This window comes from Neomonachus schauinslandi, chromosome 4 (genome assembly GCF_002201575.2).
Source record: "Neomonachus schauinslandi chromosome 4, ASM220157v2, whole genome shotgun sequence".
In the NCBI taxonomy this organism is placed as follows: domain Eukaryota; kingdom Metazoa; phylum Chordata; class Mammalia; order Carnivora; family Phocidae; genus Neomonachus; species Neomonachus schauinslandi.
In genome coordinates this window covers 102,774,183-102,787,728 of record NC_058406.1, presented here as the reverse complement: position 1 = coordinate 102,787,728, position 13,546 = coordinate 102,774,183, and the positions used below count along the sequence as shown (strand labels likewise).

Below are 13,546 nucleotides of genomic sequence, written 5' to 3'. Positions count from 1 at the left end.
CCATTTGAAAGGGGCTAATATTAGTGATTCAAATCCAGAGTATATTAAAAGAATCATACATCATTATTAGTTTCCCTGCTGTGACAAATTAACAAACTGGGAGGTTTAAAACAACAGAAATGTATTCTTTCACAGCTCTGGAGGCTCAGAATCTGAAATGAAGATGTTGGCAGCTTTGGTTCCTTCTGGAGGCTCTGAGGGAGAAATCTCTCCCTCTTTTCTAGCTTGGACATGTCACTCCAATCTCTGTGTCCCTGTATCCAATATGTCTCTCCTTCCTCTAATAAAGAAAGCAGTCAGGGACACCTGGATGGTGCAGTGGGTTGAGCGTCTGACTCTTGGTTTCTGCTCAGGTCCTGATCTCAGTGCTGAGTGCTCGGTGCTGAGCGCTAGTTCCCTTGAGACTTTCTCTCCTCTCCCTTTCCCCCTCCTCCTGCCCTGCGTGTGTGTCTATTCATGCACTCTTGCTTTCTCTCTCTCAAATCTTAAAAAAAAAAAAAAGAGCAGTCATTGGATTTATAACCCAACCTAAGCCATTATGACCTTAGTCTTAGCTAATTTTATCTTCAGGGACCCTATTTCCAAGTAAGGTCACATTCTGAGATTCTGTGTGGACATGCATTTTTATACTATTCAATCTATTGCAATTACTGAGTAGGGTTTATTCCAGGAACTCAGAGGTGGTTCAACCTGAGAAAACTTGTAATTCATGCCATTAACAAACTAAAAGAAAAAATAATTACATTAATAAATGCTTTACAAAAGTATTTGTTTCAAATTTTAAAAAAGTACATTCCTGATTGGGGGGGCGGTGGGAGGGGCAGAGGGAGAAGCAGACTTCCTGCTAAGCACAGAGCAGGACGCGGGTCTTGATCCCAGGACCCTGAGATCTTGACCTGAGCCGAAGTCAGGTGCTTAACCAACTGATTGAGCCACCCAGGCATCCCAAGTTTTTAAAAAAATTTCCCCGGGCGCTTGGGTGGCTCAGTCGTAAGCGTCTGCCTTCTGCTCTGGTCATGATCTCAGGGTCCTGGGATCAAGCCCCGCATCGGGCTCCCTGCTTCACGGGAAGCCTGCTTTTCCCTCTCCCACTCTCCCCTGCTTGTGTTCCTTCTCTCGCTATATCTCTGTCAAATGAATAAATAAAATCTTTAAAAAACAAAACAAAACAAAAAAACTTCCAAACTATTTTCTGAAGTGGCTGTGCTGTATTACATCTACCAGCAATGTATAAGTGATCTTTTTCTGTATCTTTCCCAGCATTTGGTATTTTTATTTATTTTTATGTTAGCCATTCCAATAGGTATGTAATGCATCTCAGTGTGGCTTAAATTTGCATTTCCCTCATGGCTAATGATGTTGACCGTGTTTTCATATGAATATTTACCATTTTTGTATCTTTGGTGAACTGTCTCTTCATGTCTTGCCCCTGTTGTAGTCAGACTGCCTTTTTTTTTTTTTTTTAAGATTTTATTTATTTATTTGACAGAAAGATAACGAGAGCAGAAACACAAGCAGGGGGAGCTGGAGAGGGAGAAGCAGGCTTCCCACCGAGCAGGGAGACCGATGCGGGGCTTGATCCCAGGACCCTGGGATCATGACCTGAGCTGAAGGCAAACGCTTAATGACTGAGCCACCCAGGCGCCCCCAGACTGCTTTTTTTAATGTTGATTTTTGAGCGTTCTTTTTATATTCTGGATACAAATCCTTTCCTTCAGTATTTTCTTCCACTCTGTTACTTGTCTTTTCATCTTCTGGCAGTCATTCACAGACTAAAAGTTTTTAATTTTAGTGAAATCCGATTTATCACTTTTACTGTTCATGGATCATGCTTTTGGTGCCAAATCTAAGTACTCTGCCTAGACCTAGATCCTGAAGATTTTCTCCTTTTTTCCCCCCTAAACGTTACATAGTTTTTACATTTACATAGTGATCCATTCTGATTAATTTTTATATAAAGGGTAAAGCTTAGATTGAGGTTCAGTTTTTCATCTACAGTTGTCCAGTTGCTCTAGCACCATTTGTTGAAAAGACGATCTTTCCTCCATTGAATTGTTTTTGTACTTTCGTCAGAAATCATTTGGGCATATTTGTGTGGGTCTGTTTCTGGCTTCCATTGCTCTGTGTCCCTCTGCCAAGACTCCATACTTTTGATTACCATAGATATATAATAAGCCTTGAAATTGGGTAGACTGATTCCTGCCACTTTTCTCTGTCAAAATTGTTTTAGCTATTAAGTTCCTTTACCTTTCCTTAAAAATTTTAGAATTATCTTCTTTATAAAAGCATCTTGATAGAATTTTGATAGGAATTACATTAAACTTGTCTATCAGTTTGAAGAGAATTGACATCTTTATTATGTTGAGTCTTTAAAATCATGAGCATGGTATCTCTCTCCATTTATTTAGATCTTTGATTTCTTTCATCAGTGTTGTGTTGTTTTCAGCATACAAGTCCTGTGTTTTTTGTATTTATACTCAAGTATTTTTTTTTTTTAAAAGTGATTACAAGTAGCTTTTTAAAAATTTATTTTATATTTTTTAAAGATTTTATTTATTTGAGAAAGAGAACGAGCGAGGGAGAGCATGAATGGGGGGAGAGGCAGAGGGCAAAGCAGACTCCCTGCAGAGCAGAGAGCCTAATGTGGGGCTCCATCCCAGGACCCTGGGATCATGACTTGAGCCAAAGGCAGATGCCTAACCAACTGAGCCACCCAGGCACCCCACAATTTATTTATTTATTTTAGAGAAAGAGCGAGTGCGAGCAGGGGGAGGAGGAGGAGAGAGAGAATCCTTAAGCAGATTCCCCGCTGAGTGCGGAGCCTGATGCAGAGCTTGATCCCAGGACCCTGAGATCATGATCTGAGTCAAAACTAAGAGTTGGCCGCTTAACCGACTGAGCCACCTAGGCGTCCCTGTAGATAGCTTTGTATTTTTAATTTTGGTGTCTATTATTTGCTAATATATAGAAGCAATTTATTCTTGTATACTTATCTTGTATCCTGCAATTTTACTGGATTCACTTACTTGCTCTTGAGTTTTTTTGTTAGATTCCTTGGAATTTTCTACAAAGATATGGCATCTGTGAAGTTTTAGTTCTTCTTTTTGATCTTTATGCCTTTTGTTTCCTTTTCTTGCATTTTTTGCACTGGCTAGGGTTTCCCAGTATGTTTGAATAAATGATAAGAGGGAATATTCTTGTTTAGTTCCCAATCATAAAAGGATTGTCTTTCACAATTAAGTGTAATATTAGCTTTAGGCTCTTTCTTTCTTTTTTTCTTTCTTTCTTTTTGTCTTTTTGGGGTTTTTGGAGGGGTAGATTCTTTTTTCAAGTTGAGGACATTTCCCTCTATTTTTATTTTTGTGATTTTTTAATTAGGAATGAGTGTTGGATTTTATCAAATGCTTTCTTGCATAAGTTGATATGATCATCTGTTATTTTCCTTTATCTTACTAATATGGTGGATTATGTTGATTGATTATTAAATATTGAGCCAGTTTGCTTCCCTGGAGTAAATCACATTGGGTCATGTTATATAATTCTTTTCCATATTGCTAAATTTTATTTGCTAATACTAAGAATTTTTATATGTTTTCATGAGGAATATTGATCTCTAGTTTTTTTGTCAGTTTGTTTGCTTTGTTTTTGTACTCATTTTTTCTGGTTTTGGTATCAGGGCAATTCTGGCTTCCTAAGAGGAATTGGTAAGTGTCCCCTTTCTCAACCAGTTTCTGGAGGAGATTGTGTAGAACTGATATAATTTTTTAAATGTTTGGTAGAATTCTTCGTCTAGACCTGGAGATTTCTTTTGAGAGCTTTTATTTTTTATTTTTTTTTAAAGATTTTATTTATTTATTTGACAGAGAGACAACGAGAGAGGGAACACAAGCAGGGGGAGTGGGAGAGGGAGAAGCAGGCTTCCTGCGGAGCAGGGAGCCTGATGAGGGGCTCGATCCCAGGACCCTGGGATCATGACCTGAGCTGAAGGCAAATGCTTAACGACTGAGCCACCCTGGCGCCCCGAGAGCTTTTAAATTATGGATTCAATTTCCTAATATTTATGGGGCCATTCAAGTCATCTGTTTTGTATTGGGTCTGTATTTTTTCAAGGAATTGGTCCATTTTGTCTAAGTTGTCAAATTTATGTTTGTAAGTTATTCCTAGTATTACCACTACTCTCATTTCTTTGAGGTTTGTAGTGATATGTGTCTTTTTGGTTTTTTTTTTTTTTCTCTTTTCATTTCTGATATTGGTAGTTTTGTTTGCTAGGCCTTGTCCATTTTTGGGATCTATTTAAAGAACCAGCTTTTGATTTTATTTTTTAAAAGTATTTTTCTGTTTTCAAATTCATTGGTTTTCGTTGTCTATTCCTTTGTTTTGCTTGCTTTGGGTTTAATTTGTTCTTTTTCTAGGTGCTTGAAGTGGAAGCTTAGATGATTGACTTGACTTTTCCTCTTTTCCAGTGTAAGCATTTTAGTGCTATGAAATTTTCTCTGAGTACAGCTTTTGCTGTGTTCCACAAATTTTACTATCTTGTATTTTAATTTGCATTGTAGTTCTGTGTATTTTTAATTTCATTTGAGACTTCTTTTTTGACTCATTTATTATTTAGAAATGTGTCATTTAGTGTCCAAGTGTATGGTGATTTTCCTGTTATCTTAGTTCTAGATTAATTCCATTGTAGTTGGAGAACATAATCTGTGATTTCATTCTTAAATTTGTTGAGGCTTAATGGCCCGGGGTATTTCCTATCTTGGTTTATATTCTGGGGACACTTGAAAAGAATGTGTACCTGCTATTGTGGTTAGAGTGTTTGAGTAAATGTTAATTAGATCCTGTTGGTTGAGGGTGTCATTGAGATCTTTTATATCTTTGCTGATTTTCTAATTGTTCTTTCAGTTGAATGAGGGGTGTTGAAGTCTCCAGCTATAATTATTTTCTCCTTTCTGTTTTATCAGTTTTTGTTTAACAGATTTTGCAGTGCTCTTGTTTGGTGCATAGCTGCCAAATGTCTTCTTGGTGGCTTGAATATTATATAATGTGCTTTGTCTCTGGTCATTTTGCTTTGGAGTTTACTTGATTATTATTAATACAGTTACTCTTGCTTTCCTTTGATCAGTGTATGATATATCTTTTTTCATCCTTTTCCTTTCAACCTGTCTCTACTGTTACATTTGAAGCAACTTTTTTTTTTTTTTTTGAAGCATTTCTTATAGACTGGGTCATTTTTTTTTTGTTTGTTCTGCTAATCTTTTTTTACTAATTGGTATATTTAGACCATTTACATTTAATAAAATTGGTATGTTAGGGCTTAAGTCTGCTGTTTTCATTTGTTTGGGTTTCTGTTTCTCTATTTTTTTCTCTGCCTTCCTGTAGGTTATTTGAACATTTTTTAGAATTCCATTTTGAGGAGCACCTGGCTGGCTCAGTTGGAAGAGTATGTGACCCTTTATCTTGGGGTTTTGGGTTTGAGCCCCACATTGGGTGTAGGGGTTACCAAAAAATATATATATAAACTTTAAAAAAATAAATAAAAGTAAAATCTTAAAAAGAATTGCATTTTGATTTATATGCAATGTTTGCTGGTGTATCTCCTTGTATAGCTTTTCTGGTAATTGCTGGAGTGGGCATTGCATTATATATCGTAACATCACAGTCTATGGGTGGTGTCATTTTACCACTTTAAGTGTTAACATCCTACCTCCCTTTAGTATCCCCATTCGTAATTTAATTGTCATAAATATTTCCTCTATATATATTCAGAAACATATCAGTGTTGTATTTTTTGCTTCAACCACCAAATGTAATTAAGAAAACTCAAAAGGAGAAGGAAAGCCTATGGATTTTACCCATATTTCTGCATACTGTGTTCTTTTTTATTTCTTGATATGTTTCAGAATTCCTTGTTTTATAATTTCTTCCCTTTTTGGAGAATTTTGTTTAGTCATTTTTTTTTTTAATTTATTCATGAGAGAGAGAGAGGCAGAGGGAGAAGCAGGCTCCCCGTGGAGCAGGGAGCCCGATGTGGGACTCGATCCCAGGACCCTGGGATCATGACCCGAGCCGAAGGCAGACGCTTAACCAACTGAGCCACCCAGGCGTCCCGTTTAGTCATTTTTTAAGGATAGGTCTGTTGGTTGCAAGTTCTCCTTAGTTGTACATCATCAGAGAGTGTGTTGATTTCCCCTTCACTCCTGAATGGTATTTTCACTGGTTGTAGGATTCTGGGTTGACAGTTCTTTTTTCCCTACAACTTAAAGATATCGTGCCATGTTCTTTTTGCCTCCATGGTTTCAGGTGAAAAATCTGCTGTTGTTTGAATTATTTTTCTTCTGTAGGTAAGGTGTAATTTTTCTCTAGCTACTTCCAAAACTTAATCTTTAGTTTTTAGAAGTTTAATTGTGATGTGTGTTGGAATGCATTTCTTTAGGTTTATCCTTTTGGGGTTTACTCAACTTCTTGAATCTGTAGGTTACATTTCTTGCCAAATTTGGGAAATTTTTAGACATTATTTTTCAGCTTTGCCCTCTTTCTCTTATCTTTCCAGTACTCTAATGGATAATTTCTAGTGTTCTGTCTTCCATTTCACTGATTCTTCTCTTTGTTCTCTCCATTCTGCTCTTCAATCCATTTAACTTTTTTATTTCAGTTATTTTTCAGTCAGTTCTAAAATATCTATTTGATTCTTTATATCTTGTTTCTTTATATCCTGTTTCTTGTTGAGACTGTTTCTTTGCTGAAGCTTTCAATTTATTTATTTCAACTGTGTTAATAATTGTTGAAGCATTTTTATCATGACTGCCTTTAAAATCTTTGTCAGATAATTCTTTTTCTTTTTTAAAGATTTTATTTATTTATTTGACAGAGAGAGACACAATGAGAAAGGGAACACAAGCAGGGGGAGTGGGAGAAGGAGAAGCAGGCTTCCCGCTGAGCAGGGAGCCCAATGTGGGGCTCGATCCCAGGACCCTGGGATCATGACCTGAGCCGAAGGCAGACGCTTAACGACTGAGCCACCCAGGCGCCCCTGTCAGATAATTCTAACATTTATGTTTTATCATCGTTTTCATTCAGTTTGAGATCTTCTTGGTTCTTGGTATGATGAGTGATTTTCTTTCGTTTTTTTTTTTTGAGTGATTTTCTTTCTTAAAATTGAAGTTTGAATATTTTTGTATTATGTGATATTAGATCTTTTTTTTTTTTTTTAAGATTTTATTTGTGAGAGATCGAGAGCGAGAGAAAGTGCTCACACAAGAAGGGGAAGCGGCAGGCAGAGGGAGAAGCAGGTTCTCCGCTGAACAAGGAGCCTGATGTGGGACTCAATCCCAGGACCCTAGGATTATGACCTGAGCTGAAGGCAGATGCTTAACCGGCTGAGCCACCCAGGCGTCCCAGATATTGGATCTTTTTTTTTTTTTTTAAGATTTTATTTATTTATTTGACAGATAGACAGCACAAGTAGGCAGAGTGGCAGGCAGAGGGAGAGGGAGAAGCAGGCTTCCCGCTGAGCAGGGAGCCCGATGCGGGGCTTGATCCCAGGACCCTGGGATCATGACCTGAGCCGAAGGCAGCCGCTTAGCCGACTGAGCCACCCAGGCGCCCCCCAGATATTGGATCTTATTTAAATCTGTTTTAGCGGGGTACCTGGGTGGCTCAGTCGTTAAGTGTCTGCCTTCGGCTCAGGTCATGATCTCAGGGTCCTGGGATCGAGCCCTGCATCGGGCTCCCTGCTCCACGGGAAGCCTGCTTCTCCCTCTCACACTCCCCCTGCTTGTGTTCCCTCTCTCGCTGTCTCTCTCTCTGTCAAATAAATGAATAAAACTTTAAAAAAAAAAAATCTGTTTTAGATGGCTTTCACTGACACTACTTTGGGAGAGGAAAGGAGAGTGCTGCTTTGTTATTGCTAGGTGAGGTTAGAATTCCAGTTATTTTGGATTCTTTTCTGTATTTTCTAAATAAAATAAAAAAAGTATCTAAGTTATGTATGGTTGTTGCATGAGTAAAATGTATTAACCGATTTTGTGAGTGTGTGTGTGTGTGTTTGTTTTATTTTTTTTTTTTATTTTTTATTTTTTATTTTTTTTAAAGATTTTATTTATTTATTTGAGACAGAGAGAATGAGAGAGACAGAGAGCACATGAGAGGGGGAAGGGTCAGAGGGAGAAGCAGGCTCCCTGCCAAGCAGGGAGCCTGATGCGGGACTCGATCCCGGGACTCCAGGATCATGACCTGAGCCGAAGGCAGTCGCTTAACCAACTGAGCCACCCAGGCGCCCTGTGTGTTTGTTTTAGATTAGCATTCTGTCACTATCACAAGCTTTTTTTTTTTTTAAAGATTTTTTTATTTATTTGAGAGGGAGAATGAGAGAGAGCATGAGAGGGGCAGGGTCAGAGGGAGAAGCAGACTCCCTGCCGAGCAGGGAGCCCGATGCGGGACTCGATCCCGGGACTCCAGGATCATGACCTGAGCCGAAGGCAGTCGCTTAACCAACTGAGCCACCCAGGCGCCCGTAGCCTTCACTTTTAAAAGCTTGTGATAGGGGCACCTGGGTGGCTCAGTTGGTTAAGCGACTGCCTTCGGCTCAGGTCATGATCCTGGAGTCCCGGGATCGAGTCCCGCATCGGGCTCCCTGCTCGGCAGGGAGTCTGCTTCTCCCTCTGACCCTGCCCCTCTCATGCTCTCTCTCATTCTCTCCCTCTCAAATAAATAAAAAAATCTTTAAAAAAAAAATAAAAATAAAAAATAAAAGTGAAGGCTGCAGATAGAATATAGTACTCCCTCTTCCAGACTCTGTGAAGGGGGAGGAACTGAAGAATAGGGAATGTATGTTTTCACCAGTGTAAGAATTCAAGAAGAGCAATTTGGATATGAGCATATGGGTTTTCTAGCAAACTACTGGGATTTCATCCCTACCTGAGCCTTTCTTCCAGCTAACTTGGTGATGATGATGATGTTAAGAAAGGACTATCTTTCTTAAATGTATATTTCCATTTTTCTCTGATAGAAATGACATCAGATGTACCATCACTGGGTCCAGCCATTGCCTCAGGAAACCCTGGGCCTGGGATTCAAGGTGGAGGAGCCATTGTCCACAGGGCTATTAAGCGGCGACCAGGGTGAGTTTGGGTATAGTGTCATGAATGGCTCTCCTATAAGCCAGCCTGATTTAATTAGTGGCTGAATCCTCTTTGCTATGTCCAGCCCTCTCATTTCAACTGGTTACTAACTACACTGCTGTCAGATACCTCTCTTTAGTCCCTGGATTTTTTTCCTTTTACAGAATTGTTGTTTTTATCTATCTATATATTTATATAATATATATATTTCTTATATGCAGGGTTTTAAAAAAATTATTTTTAATTTTATTTTTTATTAAGATTTTTACTTTAATTACTATATAATTAACATACAGTGTTATATTAGTTTCAGGTGTACAGTATAGTGACTCAACAATGCTATACATCGTTACTCAGGTGCTCATCATGACAAGTGTACTCTTAATCCCCTTCACCTATTTCACCCGTCCCCCCCCACCTTCTCTGTGATATGTTTTATTTTAAAGATTTATTTATTTATTTATTTGAGAGAGTGAGAATGAGAGAGAGTGCATGAGAGGGGGGAGGGTCAGAGGGAGAAGCAGGCTCCTCGCTGAGCAGGGAGCCCGATGTGGGACTCGATCCCGGGACTCCAGGATCATGACCTGAGCTGAAGGCAGTCGTTCAACCAACTGAGCCACCCAGGCGCCCTGTTATGCTTCTTTTTATGTGATTTAAACGGGATTCTTCTGTGTGTACTTGAAGAAAATGTGTATTCTATTTTTCTTGGATGGAATGTTTTACATATATCTTTTAGAACCATATATCCTGAAGTATGCTTCAAATAAGAAATGCTCTTGTTGGAAAAAAAAAATAACTTTGAGGGTACTCATTTAAAATAAAACATATTGGGCGCCTGGGTGGCTCAGTTGTTTAAGCAACTGCCTTCGGCTCAGGTCATGATCCTGGAGTCCCGGGATCGAGTCCCACATCGGGCTCCCTGCTCGGTGGGAAGTCTGCTTCTCCCTCTGACCCTCCCCCCCTCATGCTCTCTCTCTCTCTCTCAAATAAATAAATAAAATCTTAAAAAAAAAAAAAAAAGAAGCATAACAAATATTACAAATTTAAGAAGACTGAAATCATACCAAGTGTATTTTCCAGCCACAATGGTACAGAACTAAAGATCAATAATAAAGCTGGAAAACGTGCAATGTAAATATTAAATATTTAATATGTAAAAAACAACACACTACTGCACAAGCAATGGGCCAAATAAATGGCAAATCAAAATATGCCTCAAAACAAAAGAAAACAATATTCTAAAACCTATGGGATGCAGTGAAAACAGATCTTAGAATGAAATTTATGCTATAAATGCCGGTATTAAAAAACTCAAGGTAACATTATAGCACAAGGAACTAGAAAATGAAGACACAGCTGACATTTAGTAGAGGAGGGAAATAAAGAAAAATCAGAAATAAATAAGAGACCATAATAAGCAATAACATAACATTGAAAGTAATGACCAGTTATTACAAAAAAAATAAACAAAATTGGCAATGCTTTAATTACATTAAGGAAAAAAAGGAGACTCAGAAACCAAAATGAGAACCAAAATGGAAGGGAAACAATACGATAGATAACCACAGAAATACATAGTGTGATAACAGATTACTGTAAATAATTATGTTCTAACAAATCTGATAACTTAGGAAAAAAACATAATTTCTAAAAATGCACAAGTTACCAAGATTGAATCATGAATCTAAGAAGTAGAAAATCTTATTAAACCAATAACATGAATAAAAGTTGAATTAGGAATCAAAAATTTCCCAGCACAAAAAAACCTAAGGCATATGGCTTCATTAGCGAACGCCACAAAAATTTAAAAAATAATAATGACAATCTTTATCAAAATCTTACAAATAATGGAATAGAGAGATCACATTCACAGTCGTTCCATGAGGCTAGTACTACCCTGATACCAAAGCAGGACTAAAACTGTAGAACCTAGAAGTCTACTTTGTCTTTCTATTGCTACTCAGACTTTCTTTGACATCTATTTGTGTGATGTTTCTCCACCCCCTCACTTTCAATCTGCAGGTGTCTTAAGGTCTAAAATGAGTGTCTTGTAGGCAGCATATAGTTGGGTCTTGTTTTTTTAATCCATTCTGACACCCTATATCTTTGATTGGAGTGTTTAGTCCATTTTCATTCAAAGTCATCATTGATATGTATTTATAACTATTTTTTTACTTGTTCTGTTGTTGTTTCTGGAGATTTTCTCTGATCCTTTCTTGTCTTTGTCACTTTGGATCTCTCCTTTGCACTCAGAGTCCACTTTAATATTTCTTGCAGGCCTGGTTTAGTGGTCACGAACTCCTTTAGTTTTTGTTTGGGAAGTATTCTTGGCTGCAGATTTTTCCCATTCAGCACTTTGAATATATCATGCCACTCTCTTCTGGCTTGCCAAGTTTCTGTCGAGAAATCTCCAGTAGCCTTACGGGTTTTCACTTTTAAGTTAGGGACTTCTTTTGTCTTGCTGCTTTTACAATTTTTTTCTTTATTAGTATAGTTTGTGTATTACTCTCATAAGTAAATAAGTAAATCTTTTTTTTTAAAGATTTATTTATTTGGAAGAGAGAGGGAGTGCATGCACGTTGGGGTGGGGCAGAGGGAGAAAATCTCCGATGAGCTCAGAGCCTGATTCAGGGCTCCATCCCATGACCCATGGCCTGAACCGAAACCAAGAGTCAGACACCCAAGCAACTGAGCCACCCAGATGCCCCAAGTAAATAAATAATCTTAAAAAAAAAAAAAGGCCTGGGAGAATGGGTAGTATTTTGTCCCATTTTTTTGTTGTTAAATTTCTCTTTTTGCTTTCTTTTTAAAAATTGTGTAGCTAAGGGGCACCTGGATTTCCAGTTTGATTTCATCTCGGTCATGATCTCAAGGTCATGAGATGGAGCCCTGCGTTGGGGCTCTACACTGGGTCTGGAGCCTGCTTAAGATTCTTGGTTTCCCTCTTTCTCCTCCCCCCACTCACACATGCACGCTAACTTTCTCTCTCTCTCTCAAAAAGAAAAATTGTGTAGCTAATAGAGCTAGTCTTTAAATTTCACCAGCTAATAATAATGCAAGAGTGATCCTTGAGTTTAGGTGGTAACATGAGTAACATATTAAGACTTGCTATGTCTCCCAAGAGTTTTACACATTTTAACTCATTGAATAAGTAGCTTGCTCAAGGTTCTAAAGCCAGTAAGTGGAAGATCTTTGATACGAAGAACCTTGGGAGGTTAGGTTTAGAGTTCACTCTCTTAAACACAGTGTTATGGTTATGTGTAATAGCAAACAATTAGAAGCATTATAAATATCAAAATCAGGGGATTGATTAAATTATAGTATATTTGAAATGGAACAGTACAGAAAAATGTTCACAATATGTTGGGAGGTTATAGTTTATGTAACATACTGCTCTGCCAGAAAGAAATATGTGTAATGTGCATAGCAAAACTGAAAGGATACTCATCAATTTCTGGATGATGAGATAATGGGAGACTTGTCTTTATTTTCAGATTTTCTGAAATGAGTGGGTATTATTGGTAATCAAGAAAATATATTAAAAGAAGTAATACACAGGGGCGCCTGGGTGGCTCAGTCGTTAAGCGTCTGCCTTCGGCTCAGGTCATGATCCCCCAGGGTCCTGGGATCAAGCCCCACATCGGGCTCCATGCACCGTGGGAAGCCTGCTTCTCCCTCTCCCACTCCCCATGCTTGTGTTCCCTCTCTCGCTGTCAAATAAATAAATAAAATCTTAAAAAAAAAAATAATACACATTCTTTTAATTTTAATTTAATTCAATTAATTTTTTTAAATTCAGTTAATTAACATATAATGTATTATTGGTTTCAGAGGTAGAGGACAGTGATTCATCAGTCTCATATAATACCCAGTGTTCATTATATCATATGCCCTCCTTAATGTCCATCACCCAGTTACCCCATCCCCCCACCCCCTTCCCTTGAGCAACCCTCAGTTTGTTTCCTGTGATTAAGAGTCTTTTATGGCTTGTCTCCCTCTCTGATTTCATCTTGTTTTATTTTTTCCTCCCTTCTCCTATGATCCTCTGTTTTGTTTCTTAAGGTTTTGTTTTGTTTTGTTTTGACAGAGAGATAGCACAAGCAGGGGGAGCAGCAGGCAGAGGCAGAGGGAGAAGCAGGCTTCCTGCCGAGCAGGGAGCCCGACTTGGGGCTTGATCCCAGGACGCTGGGATCATGACCTGAGCTGAAGGCAGACGCTTAACCAACTGAGCCACCCAGGCACCCCTGTTTTGTTTCTTAAATTCCACATATCATAGTGAGATCATATGATAATTGTCTTTCTCTGATTGACTTACTTCGCTTAGCATAATACCATCTAGTTCCATCCACATCGTTACAAATGGCCAAGATTTCTTTCTTTCTTTTTTTTTGATGGCTGAGTAGTGTTCCATTGTATATATACTACGTCTT

At 38.3% G+C, this 13,546-nt stretch overlaps 1 protein-coding gene across 2 annotated transcripts in view; it reads left to right on the top strand.

The window, feature by feature from the left end:
• ARNT (aryl hydrocarbon receptor nuclear translocator) overlaps nt 1-13,546 on the top strand; it is a 74,481-nt gene that overhangs the window by 15,970 nt on the left and 44,965 nt on the right. For both annotated transcript variants that reach the window (XM_021688129.2, XM_021688127.2), the window contains exon 2: nt 9,005-9,116. In XM_021688129.2, coding sequence (XP_021543804.1) covers nt 9,005-9,116 — 112 coding nt within the window. The remainder of the gene's footprint in view (nt 1-9,004; nt 9,117-13,546) is intronic.